General features: G+C 43.5%; 2 protein-coding genes across 2 annotated transcripts; one reads left to right on the forward strand and one right to left on the reverse strand.

Moving 5' to 3' along the window:
- Nucleotides 1-2,477: 2,477 nt before the first annotated feature.
- Nucleotides 2,478-3,925, reverse strand: fmc1 (formation of mitochondrial complex V assembly factor 1 homolog). The gene is made up of 2 exons (XM_063213812.1): nt 3,559-3,925; nt 2,478-2,903 (listed from the first exon to the last, which is right to left on the reverse strand). Exons 1-2 carry the CDS (start codon nt 3,685-3,687, stop codon nt 2,700-2,702), a joined length of 333 nt encoding a protein of 110 aa, XP_063069882.1. The 5' UTR covers nt 3,688-3,925; the 3' UTR covers nt 2,478-2,699.
- Nucleotides 3,926-13,098: 9,173 nt separating this feature from the next.
- Nucleotides 13,099-18,670, forward strand: LOC134461072 (uncharacterized). The gene is made up of 5 exons (XM_063213824.1): nt 13,099-13,327; nt 14,325-14,444; nt 15,131-15,274; nt 16,226-16,339; nt 18,285-18,670. The coding sequence occupies exons 1-5, from the start codon at nt 13,282-13,284 to the stop codon at nt 18,494-18,496; spliced, it is 636 nt and encodes a 211-aa protein (XP_063069894.1). The 5' UTR covers nt 13,099-13,281; the 3' UTR covers nt 18,497-18,670.
- Nucleotides 18,671-19,579: the final 909 nt, after the last annotated feature.

Here is a 19,579-nt window from a genome sequence, read left to right on the forward strand (position 1 = left end):
GGGGGGGGGGGGTACAGGGATTTACAGGGAAGAGAACAGTAAAGGCTGGCAGTGTAGGCAGCCCGGCTTGCCACCAGAGCAGCGCCACTGGACAAGAGGATCTCTGCTTATTTCTCCAACATCACGGCTAAGCAAATCACTTTCATCTTTACTTAACAACAAAAATCCTTTCTGTTTTTAAAAAAAATACTACGCTGGCAGATGACCAAGAGCAAGGTCCCTTGCTATCTTTTAAGGAGAAAAGGGGGGAAAGCGACGGGAAACAACAACACAATCACCACTGATTTCTTAATCTACTTCATTTTGTTTCGTCTTGTGAAAGACATCAGAGATAAAGGCTCTGGCTAAACTTTTGCTCAAGGTTTTCTAAGTTGACCTTGCCCTGGACAACCAGTGCCACCACATGCACATGGGTCTCTCGTCTGAGTTAAAAGCAGGGCAGAACTGGCACCAAAACAAACAAACAAACAAAAACGGATGAGGCATTTTGGCATACACCAATCCCTCATACAACCACCACCCCAAAGTCCACTGTCTATATTAAAGATGGACTAATGGCCATATATACCAGATTACCAGTCCAGCCCTGATAAAAAGCAAGACCTTGCTGCAAGCTATGGAGTGCTTTCACTAGCATCAGCAAACTGCCTTACCAAGTCAAAGTGCAGTAACTGTGCCAACATTCAAACTAAGAAAAAGGCCTTCTAAGTATTTGTATTAGGTTGGGTCACTGCAAATGTGACGACGCAATATCTCTTGAACGGGACAAATTTGGTCCATAAGGCTTTGTCACAAGATATGAAGACTGTTTCAGCCTTAACTCAATTTTGACAAAATATGTAGTTACTGTACTTTGTACAGCAGTGTAGCATACCATATCAGTGGCCACCTCATAATGGCATCATGTTAAGTATGCTGCATTGTGGCCTGTTTGCTATGGCTCACAAAGTAAACACTTAAAGGGACAGTTTGGTCAATTTCAACATGCAGTTGTAATGCTCACACTACCCTGGACTTGTCAGTGCCTGAGATTTTTTCTTCTTCTTCTTCAGCCGTTTCCGAGATCCTGGTCATTGTAATGGGGGCAGCTCTTTGTTTACATTTCAAAAAAACATTTTTATTTATTCCCAAAAACATCCAAAAGGTTATACAACATCAGCAGACAACTAGCAAACAGCAGTACCTTTTGGGAAAATATTTGGAGTTGGCGTAGGTTTCATTTTTTAAAAATGTAAACAAACGCTGCCCCCATTAGAATTGCTCATATCTCAGAAAGGGCTGAGCCAAAAAATGTGGCATCACCAGGTACTGACAAGTCAAGGGTAGCGTGAGCAATACAACTGCATGTTGAAATTGACCAAACTGTCCCTTTAAAGTGGGCTGCGGCAGTGTACCAAAGTTACATGGTATATTGCAACTTATTCTTTGATGTTTCATGAAACGGATGACACTATTGTCAAAAGATTAGATCAAACGCAATGTTTTTTTCATGTTAAATTTTGGCTTGGAATGATAATGGTCAATTTTGGGTAAATAGCACCCTCTTTTGGCAACCGTAACTAAGCTTGACTGAGGCGTTCCTAGGACTGGAGGTTCTTTCCAGTATGCGGACTGCCATCCTCGGCCTGTGCTTGTGGCCTCTTGTTTCACTGACGCCCAACCTCTGTGGAGAAAACAAGAACGTTTCTCTGCTATCAGCCTGGCCACAACAACTTTTGGGAGAATATTCTTCATTCATCGTACCGATTTCAAATGAGAAAATGGCATTAGAATTTAGCTCTTGCGAGATATTGAAATACTCTTCTGTCATCAGTGACCTCTTCTCGAGGCCACAAGCATTCAAGGGAGGACGGGAGTCAGGATATTAGAAAGAACCCGAGATCTTGCATCACAGCTCTATTTCAGAACAGCCCATTTCACAGAGACCAAAATTTGTCTGTCGAGGACATGACAGATACCCCCCAAACACCCCCCCGGTTTGATTTTACAACTCTATAACCATAGAATTAGTGCTGAATATTTATTTTAATCAGCCAAATCCAGCTTTGTTTATTACCATATATGGTGAGAGCACCAGCCTCACTTCATGCATTAAAAGATGTCCCTTTCCAGCTCACGCTTCCATGAAGTGGAGCATATTAAATCGTTGAAAGGTCAGTACACACAAACTGTATGTGTTATGATGGGTCCAAGGAATTCACTTCTCCCATCCGTGAGCGCAAACGCACACACACTACAAAAAGGTTATGGAAATCTTGACCACCCTACCTTGAAAATATTGCATAAGGTGTCTAAAATGCAAAAAGACAACCATGCCTGTGAGGGATTACTGAAAAGAAGATTTGTCTGAAATCCCCCCCCCCCAAAAAAAAAAAATTTGCTAAAATGAACATTCTATTGCATGCCAAAAAATCAGGGATTAGATCTTAATATCATCTGTCCTTATAAAAATTATATCTCCACAATGACAAAACCAGTATTGTATGTACTCTGCTTTTAATCTTTCAATCCACAAAAATATTTACATATAACTGCATTTTATGCAGCTTATTCTGCATGACACTGACATAGAATGATGGACATGTCATGTCATATCATTCCATTAGGCTACATTCAACCTCAGTCCTTTTCGTTAAATCTGTTTAAGAAGTGTTGTGGTCCATTGGTGAATCAACTTCTCAGCCAGCCTCCAGCTCTCATCACTTTTCCCAGCCTTTTCCTCCAGGCTGTGTGGGCAACTTGAGCCCCACCAAGCCGGCCATCTGGTCTGTGCTGCGCTCTCCCTTGGCATGGTAGATGTCATGGAGAGTCATGTGCTGCCTGGTGGAGGACAGCAGGCACAAGTAGGTGTCGGAGGCGTGCAGCGCTTCCCTTTGGGCCCGGCAGTACCTGTCTCCCGTTACCTGTGTAGAAGAGAAATTGAGAAAAGAAATTGTTGTCTCTCGCTTAAGTTGTGTGTGTGGTCTCGTGTAAAAAAAACTGTTTGTGGTTTATCTATTTAAGAAGCCTTGTCATTTCTCAAGCTGGGATTTTGTGATTTTATGGTTAAGGACTGTTTTAATTGTATCACATGGAGGGAAATGTATTAACACCTGAGATGATTTGCAAAACATTTGGGTATAAATGCCTTGAGCCAACCAGATAGATTGGCTGGGTTTCTTAATAATAATAATAATAATAATAATAATAATAATACTATTAGAGGGTTGGTGTGTGTAGTAATGTTTTTAGAGCACTCCTCTCCAGCCTCACTTCTGGAACGTGGTGGAGACAGATTAAGTGTCCTTGAGCTGGTGTGCCTGACCCCAAAACTGCTTGAAGCTGTCCACTGCTACTGTTTTCTTGTCCGTCATTATGTGTAACTGGTGTGTTATTTCTCTGGCAGCTTGCTGAACTGAGATATGTGCACGCATCTTCCTGTTTGTGTTTTAGTTTATGAGATAGCCTAATATGTTGTTTATTATTGTGACCACCACAGGTAGGCTAACACAACGCATGCTAGCGACTAGCCAGCTAACCTACACGCTATCTTTACAACAAACACATCACATCACCTACCTGGTTTTTGCGAAACTGCTGCAAAACGTAATTGTATGCCATCGTTTCTTTATACTGTGGTCCTTTTAAAGCCCGCAATTCTTTGAGTATACCGCGACAAACACGCAGTGGTGAATTCATCGCAGCCATGTTTGAATTAAAGGTATATTACAAGAGGGAATGCCTGTTGTAACTGTCTGTTTAGATAATAAACGTCCTTCCCCTCAGTTAAGGTACCTACAGTCAGGTTCAGGTAACTCCAACCAGCGATATAAAGATGTGAAATGTAATAAATGAGCAATTAACACATAACCTAACTTCTGTGACAACTTCTAGTTTGGCTTATTTTGTTTGTCAACAAAACCGCACCGTTTTCCGGCTTGCGCCACCAGCTGGACTGGAGGGTAGCTACACTCACAGACATAGCCTAATAATAATATTGGTGCTATGATTGCTGGACTGGAGAGCAAACTGCATCTTATAAGCCCATGTTTTTACCTATGGATCACACATTTAAAATGAAGATTAGCAGGCTGGTATCTTCCTTATTGTAGCCTGTTCCTCATAGGCCTATATACCCTGGATCCACCCTTCTAATGGCACAACACCTTCAGCGCTGCAACATTACTCAGGCAAAGAGCTTGTTCAGGTAATAGAGCTCTTCAGTAACGCGGAAGCATGTAGTAGACTGTAGTCTTTCATGTTAGCATTTAAGGACATCCTGGTTCGTATCGGCTTCCGGCCTCCCATTGGGAATGAATAGGGGCCAGTTTCAAATAAGCTCCGAATGCAAGCACGCCCTTTGCGAACCCTCGCAAGCTGTCGAGGGTGTTAAAAATAGGCTGTAGGTATGACATGGTTGATCATTTTGTGTCAAACTTCGACATAAATACGATGTTGCGTCCATATGCTAAACCCGGAAACTTTTGGCGACTACAGAAGCGGCGCCTGTATCTAACGTCATGTACGTGCGGAGGGTTGTACCCATGGCAACCAAAGGAAAACATGTAGTTCGGAAGTTTTAATGATCAGAAAGGGGTTAGCAATATTGAATTAAAATCGTCATGATTTAACATGTGAATACTACAACATGATGATACGATCCGTTCCACTAATGAGAAAGGGATGCGGGGACACGCTAATGTTCGTTGTTGGCGTGCAACTTATATTTTTGCCAAACCTGAATCTCTATGGCGTGTTGCAATGTAAAAAAATCGCCATAGAACCGGAACGCCAACCGCCGCATACAAGTTGACGTCAACGCTGAAGAGCTCTATACTAGGAAGTATTATAAGATAGCTACATTCTGAGCTCTGCCAGGCTGGGGAACTCCACCCACTTTGTCGGGAACAAATCAACTTTGAGCTTCTCCAGCAGTCCTGGGTAGAGGCGTGTTCAAGGCAGAGACGTTCTATTGGGACTAAGAAAGTGTTTGGTTTAAACTTCCGCGCAGCGTTTTCTGCTTTCGACCAGTAGCAAACCGAGGGAGGTGGGTTAACCATGCTGTTTGCGAACATTACTTGTTATGTTCTTCGTCAGACCAAGTCTCGAAGAGATTTGAAAGTCTATGATAATTAGGCTATAAAGGCCTAGTGCACTGAGTGTGACGGAGGTCATCTTGCACCTGTTCACCCCCCTCGGGGATCGAACGTGCGACCTCGTCAACTACAACGGTTCGGCAATGGGAGACACAGTACGATACCGCTGGGCCAAGAGACTAGTCTCTCGGCCCAACGGCACGAGACTGTATGAGGCTATCGGAGGGAGGTTTACCAACGTTCTACGCCAACTCTGTGCTAGTTAGCCTCCGTTACACTCTCCCCCCAACTCTGTGCTAGTTAGCCTCCGTTACACTCTCCCCCTTAAACCTCACTCCCATCCCGGGTCATACGGCACCACTGTGACGGAGGTCATCTTGCACCTGTTCACCCCCCTCGGGGATCGAACGTGCGACCTCGTCAACTACAACGGTTCGGCAATGGGAGACACAGTACGATACCGCTGGGCCAAGAGACTAGTCTCTCGGCCCAACGGCACGAGACTGTATGAGGCTATCGGAGGGAGGTTTACCAACGTTCTACGCCAACTCTGTGCTAGTTAGCCTCCGTTACACTCTCCCCCCAACTCTGTGCTAGTTAGCCTCCGTTACATGAGCATGTTCTGCACTACCTTCCTGCATTATGCACATTGAGTGCCCTTTCATATTTAGGCCTAAATAATATGCACTATATTAACAAAAGTATTCACTCAATGATCAGAATCGGGTGTCCTAATCACTTGGTCTGAGCACAAATCAAGCACCAGGCATGCAGACTGTTTTTAAAAACATTTGTGAAAGAATGGGCTGCTCTCAGGAGCTGCAGGGAATTCCAGCGTGGAACTGTCAGGATGCCACAAGTGCAACAAATCCAGTCATGAAATTTCCTAGCTCCTAAATATTCCACAGTCAACTGTCAACTTTGGGAATAACAGCAACTCGGCTGCTAAGAAGTAGGCCACATAAACTGATGGAGAGTGGTCAGCAGAGAGGGGTCAGCACCAGGCGCATGCAAAGAGGTCACCAACTTTTTGCACAGTCAATGGCTACAGAGCTCCAAACTTCATGTGACCTTCAGAATTGCCCTTGTACAGAACGCAGAGAGCGTCATGGAATAGTTTTCCATGGCCAAGCAGCTGCATCCAAGCTATACATCACCAAGTGCAATGCACAGCGTTGGATGCACTGGTGTAAAGCATGCCGCCACTGGACTCTAGAGCAATGCAGACACGTTCTCGGAATGATGAATCGTGGTTTTCCATCTGGCAGTCTGATGCACGTGTCTGGATGAGGAGGTTGCCCGGAGAACGGTATCTTTACAGACTGCATTGTGCTGAGTGTGAAATTTGGTGCAGGAGGAATTGTGGTGTGGGGTCATTTTTCAGGAGTTGGGCTTGGTCCCTCAGTTCTAGTGAAAGGAACGTTGAATACTTCAGGATACCAAAATATTTTGATCCATGCTCCCAACCTCGTGGGAAAAGAAGAGGAGCGGGCCCCTTCTTCCAACAGGACTGTGCACCAGTACACAACGTTCCATGAAGACATGGATGACAGAGTCTGGTATGGATGAACTTGACTGGCCTGCACAGAGTCCTGACCTGAACCCGATGGAATACCTAAGGATGAATTAGAGTGGAGACTAAGAGTCAGACCACACCCAGTCAAGTCCTACTATAGAAACTACCTGGTTCTCGACCAACATCAGTGTGTGACCTCACCAATGCGTTTTTGGAACAATGGTCAAAAAATGCTATTAACATACTCCTCAACCTTGTGGACTGTCTTCCAAGAAGAATTGAAGTTGTAAGCTGCAAAGGCTGGACCTACACCATAATGGATTAGTAATGGGATAGCACTTAAGGTCATACGCGAATCTAGGCAGAATGAGCGAATACTTTTGGTAATATAGTGTCCTTTCCCTCTTCTGGACAGCTCTGCCATAGTGTGAGTGAGTGGCAAACGGCCAAATGCTGGTAAAATGTAGCTGCTATTAGCTAATAACTCCACTGAAGCCTTTTTGGCAGGTATATACTGTATACCACATCAGAGAAGTCTAAAGTATATTCTGTTTGCCCCTTGTGAATCAATTGTTTGTTTGTTCGCATTTTCTCATTTACTGAGTTTCTGACATTATTTTATTGGAGGCTATGCCCCCCTAATGGCACTTCATCTTCTGAGCTAAGGCATATCATGGTGAAGAAAAACAACTAATAACAAAACTGTGGCTGTAAAAAGGCTGAGTGATATATTCGGAAAGACCACAAGCCTAACATCTCTGTTTTGAGGAAGTCAACAAGCTTTTTTTAGAGCGCATTAGCCTTCAAGACCACACACAAGTAGAAAGCATGCATTGACTGTCTTTGGATTCACCTGATGAAAATGAAGAGGCTATACAGTAGAATAATGGCTTGTTCTGTAAAATTGGACTAACCACTCTCATGGCCCTGTAGAGGAGCCTACACTTTTCAGTGTATGATAGACTGAGCAGTGCTGCAAATGGTTGAACCCCTATGCTGGAGCATTTTTAATGTTTGATGATGTGATGATTTGATGATATTTGTTGATGATGCAGTTTCCACCCACCTCTTTCATCAGAATGTTGAAAGAGGGAACTGTGCAAGTCTGACTTCAGTTCTTCCTACACAACGCTTGTGAACCGTGACAACTGCATGAGGCTCTTCTCCTACAAAGTAGAGCAGTGCAGACACATTCTCGGAATGATGAATCATGGTTTTCCATCTGGCAGTCCGATGGACGTGTCTGGATGTGGAGGTTTTCCAGAGAACGGTACCTTTACAGACTGCATTGTGCTGAGTGTGAAATTTGGTGCAGGAGGAATTATGGAGTGGGGTCATTTTTCAGGAGTTGGGCTTGGCCCCTCAGTTCTAGTGAAAGGAACGTTGAATACTTCAGGATACCAAAATATTTTGATCCATGCTCCCAACCTCGTGGGAAAAGAAGGGGAGCGGGCCCCTTCTTCCAACAGGACTGTGCACCAGTACACAAAGCTCCATGAAGACATGGATGACAGAGTCTGGTATGGATGAACTTGACTGGCCTGCACAGAGTCCTGACCTGAACCCGATGGAATACCTAAGGATGAATTAGAGTGGAGACTGAGAGTCAGACCAGAGACTACAGCCAGTATACAAGTCCTAGAAACTCCCTGGTCAGACCTTCTCGACCAACACCAGTGTATGACCTCACCAATGTGTTTTTGGAATGGTCAAAAATTCCTATAAACATACTCCTCAATCTTGTGGACAGCCTTCCTTAAAGAGTTTAAGTATTTTCAGTACAATCTTAAATAGCCCTGTAATATTGTATGTAATCATTTGTTTCATTAGTAGACCTACATTGGATCGGCATATAGCCTACTCTATGATTTAGACTGATAGGTTGGCAAATAGCCTACATTTCTATTGTGAAACATAGGCCTATATTACATACAGGTTATCTACACAGCACCTATGCAAATAATTATCTATTATTTTATTTTATTAATTTATAAAATATTTTTATTTAATGTATTATTTATTTAACCTATTATTTATTATTATTATGATTGGTCTACTTCATCTTAGAAAATGTCAACGTAGATGGTCTGTTAAAAAAAGAGCAAATATTCCTATTCTTTCTGTTGTCGGCTGTGATAATTACGTGTAATTTTCAAATAAAATGGTGCTTTTGAAGTGGCTTTTGAATTCATTTTTGGGTTTCGCGTGCTATGCGATTAATCACGATTAATCACACAAAGTCACTGAGTTAATGCGATTAAAGATTTTCAAGTTTGCCCACCCCTAATTTTGAATAATGCAATTTCCTATTAACAACCCACCTCTTTCATCAGAATGTTGAAAGAGGGAACTGTGCAAGTCTCTGACTTCAGTTCTTCCTACACAACGCTTGTGAACCGTGACAACTGCATGAGGCTCTTATTACAAAGTACTATAAAAGCGCCTAAATGTAATATGGAAACTCTATTCTAATCAGAGTCCATTTAAAATCACATGAGCCTACGCGTAGCAGCCATATGGCATCAAGGCATGAAGGGAAATATGGCCACAATGGTTGACCCTTTTTAAATGCACTTGAGTTAATTTGATTTAAGTGCCGCAACTCTTTCCCATCCTTTTTGTGTTTTGACAAGAGCCCCACAGATGAACCCCTGAGTAGCATCATCTGTAGTCTCTTGAGTGCTCTAAGCCCCGTTTGTGTCCAATTGGCCCACTACAGAACATTAAGGTTCAGGGCTTGGACACAGGTTAGATAGGGGATAGGTAATTGCCAGCATTGCACTGATGCCAAAAGTTTTGTTATGGTCTTTGTCATCATCAGTAAATGTACAGAGGTGCAGTCATGCAAATAATGAGACAGAACCAAAAGCTAGGACAGTGGTTCTCAACATTTTTTGAACAAATGCCCCCTTGGCCTCATCACAAGCCTCCCAACGTCCACTTGACCTCATCATAAGCTTGACGCCACCCTTAGTATTAAAACATTAAATGGACTAATGCCCCACAATGAGCAATTAAGGAGGTCATGTCGGCTACATGTAGTGAAGAGGGTGTGTCCAGTCCTGTGACTATGAGGTCAGTGTAAGGAAAGAAACCTTCCAGACATGTATGTTTTTTTCACAGAAACCTTGACAATTTATCTTTTTTTAGTTTCTATCATTAAAGGATATTGTGCAAAATTAATCAAAATATACCTTTACAAAAGTCCATAGGCCTATTAGTACATGGGGTCTCTGACCTTCAATTTGACCTCAATATCTCTCCCAGAGAGAGAGCATGGACAAAGTGAAATGTGTAATAGTTGATGCCCTTGAGTAAGGCACCTATAACCCCACATCACTCCAGTGAGTACAACCAATACCATGTAAACTGTAGGTTGCTTTTGATGAAAGTTTCAGCTTTAGTGTAATGTTATTGCGGATGATACAACACTGGTGGGCCTCATCACTAAGGGCGATGAGACCCACTACAGAGAAGAAGTAGACCTGCTGGCCAGATGGTGCAAAGACAACAACCTCCTGCTGAATGTCAACAAGACCAAGGAGATTGTTGTCAACTTTCAGAGGGTCCAAAAACAACTGCCACCACTGACCATCGACGGTGATGCTGTGGAGAGAGTGAGCAGCACCAAGTTCCTTGGAGTGCACATCAGCGACGACCTCTCTTGGACCACCAACACTACATCACTGGCGAAGAAGGCCCATCAGCGTCTCTACTTCTTGCGCAAACTAAAGAAGGCAAGTGCTACACCCTCCATCATGACAACATTCTACAGAGGAACCATAGAGAGCGTCGTGTCCAGCTGCATCACAGTGTGGGGAGGAAGCTGCACGGAGAAAAACAGGAAGACACTCCAGCGTGTTGTGAACACAGCGAAGAAGATCATTGGAGTACCACTCCCCTCCCTGCAGGACATTTACACCGCACGCCTCACCCGAAAAGCACTGATGATCATCAAAGACACAAGCCACCCTGCACACAAACTGTTCAGCCTCCTGCCCTCTGGAAAGAGGTACAGGCGCCTCCGTTCCCGTACCACCAGGCTTGCAAGCAGCACGATGCATCAAGCAATCAAGATACTGAACACTCAACCCACTCTCCCTTCACTGTCAGCCTCTAGCCAGCCAGGCCACTGACAACGCTCCCCCCCCTCATCCCCACCACCATATCTGCGACTGAACATTCCACCTGCACTACTACATCTGTGACTGAACTTTCAACCTGCACTAACTCAAAACATGCACGCACACACACACACACACACACACACACACACACACACACACACACACACACACACACACACACACACACACACACACACACAAGCACACTGCACTTTCTGCACAAAACCCAAACATACACACACTGACACACAACTCATACTCACACACATACACACACACACACACACACATACACAGGTACACACACACAGACGCACACCGCACTTTCTACCTGCACTAAACACACACACACACACACACACACACACACACGCACACAAAACACATACAAACACACACACACACACACATACTGCTGCTGGTGTATTTAATAAAACCTTTTTTAATTATTTATTTTCTTCAAATGCTACTATTACTATGTCAGAACGCTATAAAGGACTTTTAGAAAAAGCACAACAAAATACCTCCTCTTAATGTATGTTCTCTACAAGTCTTCTGTTGTCCAGTCTTGCACTTTAAATGTCTGTATGAGCAATGTCTACGTCCATACTGTCTATGTCCATGTATGAGTACTGTCTATGTCTATACTGTCTATGTCCTTACCTAGATTAGTCTATGTCTGCATGGGAGAGCAAGAAATGCAATTTCAAATTCTTTGTATGACCAGTGCATGTAAAGAAATTGACAATAAACTTGACTTGACTTGACTTGATGTTATGTTCGGTGGAAAAAGAGAAAAGCATACACAACAGTGTTCCTCAACCTGTCTGGCTAACCACAGGTGTTGTTGTTGGCACCATTAAGTAAGGGTTAACGTTCGGCGAGAAGGTCGCTACCGTGGAATAGCAGCACGACAGAGAGAATCTTTAGACCCCGACGCGGAGCGGAGGGGTCTTGTTCTCTCTGAAGTGCTGCTATTCCACAAAGCGACCGACTCGTCGAAAGTTAACCCGCTTATTATATGGATATACTTAAATGATTCACACATGCAGGGCCATTTCTTTAGACCTATTTAATGTTAAGATTGTTGCTGCGCAAAACAAAACAGTGCCGTTGTGGAACACCGCTAGGCAACAGCTAGGTAGGCTAGCCAGGACAACAGGTGTTGTCTATCACAGCAGCTGATTAGAGTGACAAAAGACCGGACCCCCTGCGGAGTGATATGAAACATTCGCTTTAGCCACTGACTTGTATACAAGCCAGTGGCTTTAGCAGTGAACGTCTTGTTGCCATTGACAGCGGTAGCCAGGACAACGGGTGCTGTCTATCACAGCAGCTGATTAGAGTCTTGTTGAAAAGTCGCTTTAGCAGTGAAAAGTATTGTTGCCATTGACAGCGGTCTGTTATAGACCAACCCGTCCGTTATCGAAAAATAACAGACGTCCGAACGTTGGGGAGTCCCGTTGAAATGAATGGAGAATTCGACAGATGACGTCACAACCATATAATAGGCTGTCTCCCAATGTGCTGTCTGGGACTGTATTACGACACTCTCATTCCACTCTCATTGTGTAACAGGTAAATGTCAACCATTACACGCATGGTTTAGTGGGAAAGTTGTGACAACTTTCCATTTCCTGTTTTTTCTATTGCCATTTTTCTGTTACTGGAGCTGTTCTCAATAGGTTTGAAATAGTTTATGAGAATGTTCTCAACTGGACACTGATGGACATCTGAAGGGGGTTGTTTTTGAGTGACAAGGGCCGGATTAAGGCTAGATATGGTTGTGACAAGATACAATATTGAAAAATTCTGTGGTGTTGAGTACAGTTGATGGGCATGTTATTCTTAATTCCTATCTTGTAATTATGACACTATGTAAATTTGTTATGAAATTTGCCCTTCAGGGGGCACCACAGCAACTTGTCGCTTACGGGCCTCAGGCCTTCTTAATCCGACCCTGTGAGTGACATGCAGAACTGGAAATACAGCAGACCTATCATTTTTTTGCACAACACATTTTACAGTGTTAATTTAACACTTTGAGAAGATGACAAACACTGTGTTTCAATGTATGTGTTAACACTGCAATGTACTTTGAATGTTTCTGCTGGTCTACACTCAACACAGTTGATTGCAAAACTGCATCAAAGGAGAAGTGTGTGAATACATGAAACAGGAAACAGAAATAGACATCGGTCCTAATACCTGAGAGGAAGTCAGCATCACACAGGTTTTGTAAATGGAAATATTATGTAAAGTATGTAGCCTACTTTTATTGGCCAGTAGCCTACTTCCTCTCATCTGGTAGGCCTATAGTCAGACCTACTTTCTCGAGTGATCACTAGCTTCGCCTGCCTCTTCTCCTGCCATTTCATGTGGGCTGTAAAATTAAGTCAGATGGCAGAAAGCCAAAACCGGTTGCCCAGCCTAAGCCATCAGAGGTTTGTGGGCAGGCCAACGAGTGATTCGTTTGCCGCTTCCACATTGCATTATTTTCCGTCAAGCGCGCATGGAGAAGGCAAGCCTGAACTTTCTGTGACGGAACCATTCTAAGGGGAATATGTTTAAATTGTTGCTATTTGGCATTTGCGCCACCTTTGCCGTTGGTAAGTTTTGTTTGCTGTTGACTTAGATTCTTCTTATCAAATAAATTCGGTTAGCCTATGTCTAATTGCATTCTACACACTAAATAAGCCGTCTTTGTCGAAAGCGTTAAATGGAAGAGACATGTTTTTTTATTATAGCTTAGGCCTACTTGTAGAGAGTTACTTGTGCACAATCCCTGGTGCTGAACAAAAAGATTACGTATTTTTTGTGAATCTGAGGAAGACCGAGAGGTCGAAACGTCATTGCCAATGAATGAATGAATAAAAAGAAGAAAAAATAACTTAAAGAAGAAAAAATCCAAAGGAGTGTGCGAACCTTTGTTCAAAAAATGTATTATAGCCTAATCATTATTATTTTAATAATACATTTCATAGGCCTAGGCTATTGTATATCCGTGAATAGGACCGTAAGAATAACTTGATAGGACTGTAAGAATAGTGTTTGATTATACTTATGGGTAGATGGAAAATTACAGCATGGCTCAATTGCCTGTGACTTTCCTGTCTGCTTTTCCCCCGGCCGTATAGTCTTCCGCAAAGCAAACAATGGTATGAATATAGCCACTGTTTCTTACGTTTTTTTTCTTTAAGTCCAACTAGTTCGATGTAGGACCATGGATTCTTGCATTGTGAAGGTTATTGGTTTTATTACTAGGACTACTTTTCAAAAACGCGCAAAACACGTGTTGCCTTTTTTGTCTCGGGGACTTCTGCTGGCCCTTCTTGTACTAACACGTGCATATTTGCAAACATGTTCCATCATCTGACTGTGTAACCACACCCTTTTTCTCTCACAACTTCCAAAGCCGGATTTTCTTTTGGAGTGAAACCTGTTATTGCGCCATCACTGGAACGCATGTGCGCGCAGCGCGCAAGTCATGTTCGCCTAGCCTACTACAGGCGCTCAGATGTGATGCATGCAGTGGCGTTCTATTAGGTGTAGTCAAAGTCATGTTCATGTGTTTCTATGACTGTCATCTTGTGTGTTGCATTGCAGGACAGACTCCGGATAAATGTTTTGAATGTCGCGGTGACAAATGGGACTCCTGCAACGGATTGGAGCACACCTGCCGCGTCTCTGAGAAATGTGTGTCTGCGGTCTCTGCATTGAAACAAGGTATCACTCACTGGCTGCACACACATGTAGGCCTTACATTACTCCCTGCAGGTCTGTCTGGAGCTGTCTGTAATTTAACATGACTGATAATGAAGATGATTGGGGTCGCTGTGGCACAGTGCTCCCCCATATTTTGGCCTTACATGCGCAGAGGGACCCAGGTTCGAATCTGGCCTGGGTGATGTCCCAACCCTGCACCATCTCTCTCTAACTTTCATATGGTGGACTGTCCTATTACTCAGCCATAAAGACACAAAAAATGTAAAATATGTATGTCAAAAAAGCCTAGTTGCCAACCCGCAAACACAACTCAGGGGGCTCCCAGCAAAGCACCCAGTCTGTTGTGACACTGTAGTTAATATGGCCTACCAGTGCTCAAGACTGGTTGATATTGAAGGATGATGATGATGGTGTTTATGATGATGGTGTGTGTGTGTGTGTGTCTGGGTGACGAGTGTGTGCATGTACTTGCATGTGCATCTATATGCTTAGGTGTCTGCACAACCAAAAGCATTTGCTCACATGTAAATATTAGCAGCACTGTAATGTGTGTGTGTGTGTGTGTGTGTGTGTGTGTGTGTGTGTGTGTGTGTGTGTGTGTGTGTGTGTGTGTGTGTGTGTGTGTGTGTGTGTGTGAACATACCAATTGTGAAACAATCTGAAATATTTGTGGTGTGTGATGGCAGCCCTTGCTGGAACAAATGGCGTCACCGAGGAGAGGGTGAGCCGAAGATGTTCTGATCCCACGCTCTGTGATAAGGAAATGTCAGTGAACTACCGCCTCGCCAGCTGGAAGATCAAGACCAGCTGTGGCACCAATGCCACTCTTGGTAAGACTGAGCTGTTTGTAACAAAAAAATATATACCCACATCCGTCTCGAAAAGATTGGGTGCATGTCAGGACAAGCAAAGTCACATGAAGACGGCATGTGACAAAGCTGCCCGAAACGTCACATTGAAGTAAGAGAAAAGGGAGCTTGGTGTCACAGACTTAATTTTCAGTTTTCAAGACTGAACCGTTTGCCAATTGCTCTTTGCAGTTAGGTGCTGTTTATCTGTATCCCAGATATTTTTAAATGCAGATGTTTTTTGTTCGTTTACTGAACTATTAGGCGATAACCCAAAAGGACACAGAAAGGATGCAAAGCCTGTCCTCTAGCTATAACACCGTGTGTCTGTCTGAGTGAAAGCTTTTCTCCTGTTTGTATCTGTGTAGTGAGTTGCCGTGGACGGCTTAGCATGGCGAGAACCAGGGCTGAAGTGGGACGATAACATCAACCGGGCATTTTGTCTTAAACCACATGGCTCCTCACACACATGTAACACGATTTCATACTACAGTATATCCTGCTTGACTCAGTCCAATTGCCATATTGAAGATGGACCACTGGCCCGCCTCACTTCTAAACTGCGGGTCAGGCCCTAAGAAAAAACAAAGAAACAAATAAACCCCCAAAAAAACAACAGTGTCGGTCGCTGGGGACTGTCGACCCACCGGGAAAATGGCGTGTATGCCAGAATACCAGTACAGCCCTGGCTATAACTGTTTAGTCATCTAATTGAGAACATGTTTGTGCTGGCCTATTGCGTGCAGTTACCCACTTTGAACTTGTTTGAATGCTACTCGTTGGTTGCACAGCTTTGCCAGTGGAACAGTGCCAAACTTAACTTTTCTTGTTATAGTCTGGCTTGAAGACTCAGTTTCATCCAAACAGACCAAGAGAATTGGCTGTCTGGTGGTCTCTTTCATCCTTAAATTGTATCTTTGTTTGCTTTATCAGGAAGTGAGGCGCCCAAGGGCAGACTGAAATGTTACGGATGCATGGGTGATCCTTCTGTATGCACTCAAACCGTGGAGTGCAGTGAAAAAGAGACTACGTGCATCAAGGTTTCAGGTAATAACACTATTACTATGCTGCCCCCTTCTTACGCTCTCATACACTACGTTTACATGATGCTTTTAATTCAGAATTAATCATTCAGAATTAAATGGTTCTGTTGAGTTTACTTTGATCTTTCCTTTAATTCAGAATTAAGAGGTGTTTACATGGTGTTTTCAAGGCGGAATTGAGCTTTATTCAGAATTAAATAGAGTTAATTCAGAATTAAATGTCTCATGTAAACATAGCAATAGACATGGCAAATGTCGCCATACCTAGAGTTTAGCTGGAAGCAACTGAACTTCTTTGAGCTTTAACAATGTTTCATTCTTCTTTCCAAGAAGCTTGTTCAGTTCTACTATGGGAAATAATAGGAACTTAACATACTTGGATATTACTAGAAACTTCTGTTTCTTTAGACTAGAGATGTGATTTATGGCTCTTTGACGGAATCCGGGGCTTATTGGTTCCTTCCTTTTTAAATATCTATTCAGTGTTAAGAAGATATGCATTTAAAAAGCCGCCTTTGGCTCATTTTGACCGAACGTCAACTGGCTACCCTCAAATGTTTGCTTTGGGCACCAGCTGACCCTAGAGTGGCCTCTGATCCTTCTTAAGACCACCCCTGCTGCTCTCTGAGGCAGAGGCACTCACCTTTTAAAACATTTAAGTGATTGTGATGATGTAACACTTATTTTGAACAAAGGCGTCTGCTAAATGCTAACGTAATGTAATGTAATGTAATGTAATGTAATGTAATGTTATGTCCTCAAATTGAAAGAAAGAAACAAAAAGAACCTCTCTGCAGCTGATGCTGCAAGCAGCTGCAGCTGCAACGTTCGTGTACTGTAACCATGGCAGCTCCTTAGAGACCACTCTCTTCACCACTTCCTCAGGAAACAAAGCAGTCACATGTTAGTGTGTTATTGGCTTCAAAAAGTGGAGAAGACGCGCTCACACTATCGCCTAAATAGGCTACTTAACAATTCTTATCTGGGTGCTGAATCCCACAAAAACTTGAATGAATACATGAAGCGAAGGACAGCACTCTTCAGATTTCTTCTTTGTTTATTCGCCCACGAACGTTTCGGGTAGAGCCCTTCCCACGAACGTCGGGCAGAGCCCTTCTTCACGCTGAAGAAGGGCTCTGCCCGAAACGTTCATGGGCGAATAAACAAAGAACAAATCTGAAGAGTGCTGTCCTTCGCTTCATTTATTCAGTGTGTTATTGGTGCCAGGGGGTGGTGGTCAAGGAGCCTGAATGTTCAGCAACCGGAAGGTTGCAGGCACGAGCCCGTTCCACCTGGCCCCATCCTTGAGCAAGATACTTAACCCCAAATTGCTCCTGGTGGCAGAGTGGTACCCTGCGTGGCAGCCACTGCCACCAGTGTGTGAATACTTGAATGTAAGGCATACAATGTAAAACACTGAGTGCTCGAAGGAGTGGAAAGGAGTTATATAAATGCGGTCCATTTTTTTTCTTGTTGCCTTGGTACCATATTGACTCAAGATTTGGGGGGTGTTGGGGATATACCTCTTGGCTTTCGGGGGCAAATGCATAGACCTTTATTTATAAACTGTTCGGTGGCGCTGTGTAGACACACTACTGCAGATTTACCATTTGTTTAAGACAGCAGGGAGAGGTTTGATGGAGGTATAACCCAAAATCTCTATTGTTGCCAAATTTGTGTGTGTGTGTGTGTGTGTGTGTGTGTGTGTGTGTGTGTGTGTGTGTGTGTGTGTGTGTGTGTGTGTGTGTGTGTGTGTGTGTGTGTGTGTGTGTGTGTGTGTGTGTGTGTGTGTAAAAAATGGATAGACATTCAGAAATTTTAGGCTAATCAACCAGATTATTTTAACTAATACATTGATGACACTTCACACCAGTATCCAATATTACTGTATTAAAACCAATCTAGGCAACACTGACTATTTCTATCCGTTTTATTCATATTTCTGGTAGAGACCATCGCTGGAAACCTGATAGTGCACAAAGGTTGTGCCACTGACAGCATGTGCAAGCTGAGGAGTGAGATCTCTGACGTGACGGGCCCTGTGATCCCGGGGGACGTGTCCTGCTGCCATGGCGACTACTGCAACGGGAGCAACGCCCTGACGTCCACCTCATCCGTGTGCCTGCTCCTGCTGTCCATGATCCCCTGGATGTTGTCTTGATGCCAAAACTAGGAAAAAATGGCAGAAAGAATAAAAAAAGGTAGTGGATTTTTTTTTAAAGAAGGTGTCAGTTAATCACGTGATGTTATGTCAGGCATATCAGTATTTTGTACATATTGTGACAATTTAACAAGGACATGCCAATAAAGGAGTTGTGTTTTGTCATTTTCTTAACAAGTGTCTTCTTGCCTTTTTTGCAAGAACTAATACAAAATACAATACAAAAATACAAAAAAATACAAAGCCTTTTATTGTTAAAAAGCCTTTAATGAAACGGGCTGACGCGTTGCGACTATTGTCTTCTTCAAAGCCTGGGCTCTGAAGAAGACAATAGGCCTAGGCCTAGGCCTAGTCGCAACGCGTCAGCCCATTTCATTAAAGGCTTTTTAACTTTACCAGCAGTGTGCCTTTGGAATCTTTGTCAGACCTTATACCAACAGCCACAACTGGAATGTCTTTCCATAATTTTAAGTAATCCATTATTATGTTGGTTCTGGCTGCTATGTAGCTGTAGCGCCTGCTAGAGGGCAACAGTTTGAGGAGATGAAAGCCAAGGTGCGGGGTCTTTTTTTTGGGGGGGGGGGGTGCCTTTATGTGATAGGATAGTTAAGGTTATGACAGGAAGTGAGTCAGGAGAGACATATCTGGAAGGGACAGCAAAGGACCCGGGCCGGGAATCAAACCCGGGTCGGCCACATAGCAAACGAGTGCCCTACCAATTGCGCCACGGTACTCCTGGCTCTACTTAGGCAGTGGGAGTTATAAATTGTGGTTATGGGAAGCCGGGGGCAGCCTATGATTTTTGCACTGTTTTGGTCACCCTCTGCAGTATCTTCCTATCAGCCTCAGTGCCGCTTGAGTGCCACACTGACACTGCACACAGCAGGCACTGTGTGGTGGATTGGTAAATATGAGGACACAGCTGATTGGTGCAGATCAGATCCACAACCACCTGGATGACTCTTTTCTGAAGAAAAAAAACATCGTAACAACATTGCTATGACAGTACTGAGAGTCATGATTAACAGACTGAGACTCGGTTGTTAATTTTACCCAGTAAAGTTGATATGACATGATCAGGAA

This window comes from Engraulis encrasicolus, chromosome 2 (genome assembly GCF_034702125.1).
Source record: "Engraulis encrasicolus isolate BLACKSEA-1 chromosome 2, IST_EnEncr_1.0, whole genome shotgun sequence".
Taxonomy (NCBI): domain Eukaryota; kingdom Metazoa; phylum Chordata; class Actinopteri; order Clupeiformes; family Engraulidae; genus Engraulis; species Engraulis encrasicolus.

Excerpts from the sequence above, each read along its gene's own strand:
- fmc1 (XM_063213812.1), bottom strand. The coding sequence starts at position 3,687 with ATGGCTGCGATGAATTCACCACTGCGTGTTTGTCGCGGTATACTCAAA. Across the intron at positions 2,904-3,558 it reads AGCAGTTTCGCAAAAACCAG|GTAACGGGAGACAGGTACTG; the intron begins GTAGGTGATGTG and ends TCTTCTACACAG.
- LOC134461072 (XM_063213824.1), top strand. The coding sequence starts at position 13,282 with ATGTTTAAATTGTTGCTATTTGGCATTTGCGCCACCTTTGCCGTTG. Across the intron at positions 14,445-15,130 it reads GGTCTCTGCATTGAAACAAG|CCCTTGCTGGAACAAATGGC; the intron begins GTATCACTCACT and ends GTGTGATGGCAG. Across the intron at positions 15,275-16,225 it reads TGGCACCAATGCCACTCTTG|GAAGTGAGGCGCCCAAGGGC; the intron begins GTAAGACTGAGC and ends TTGCTTTATCAG.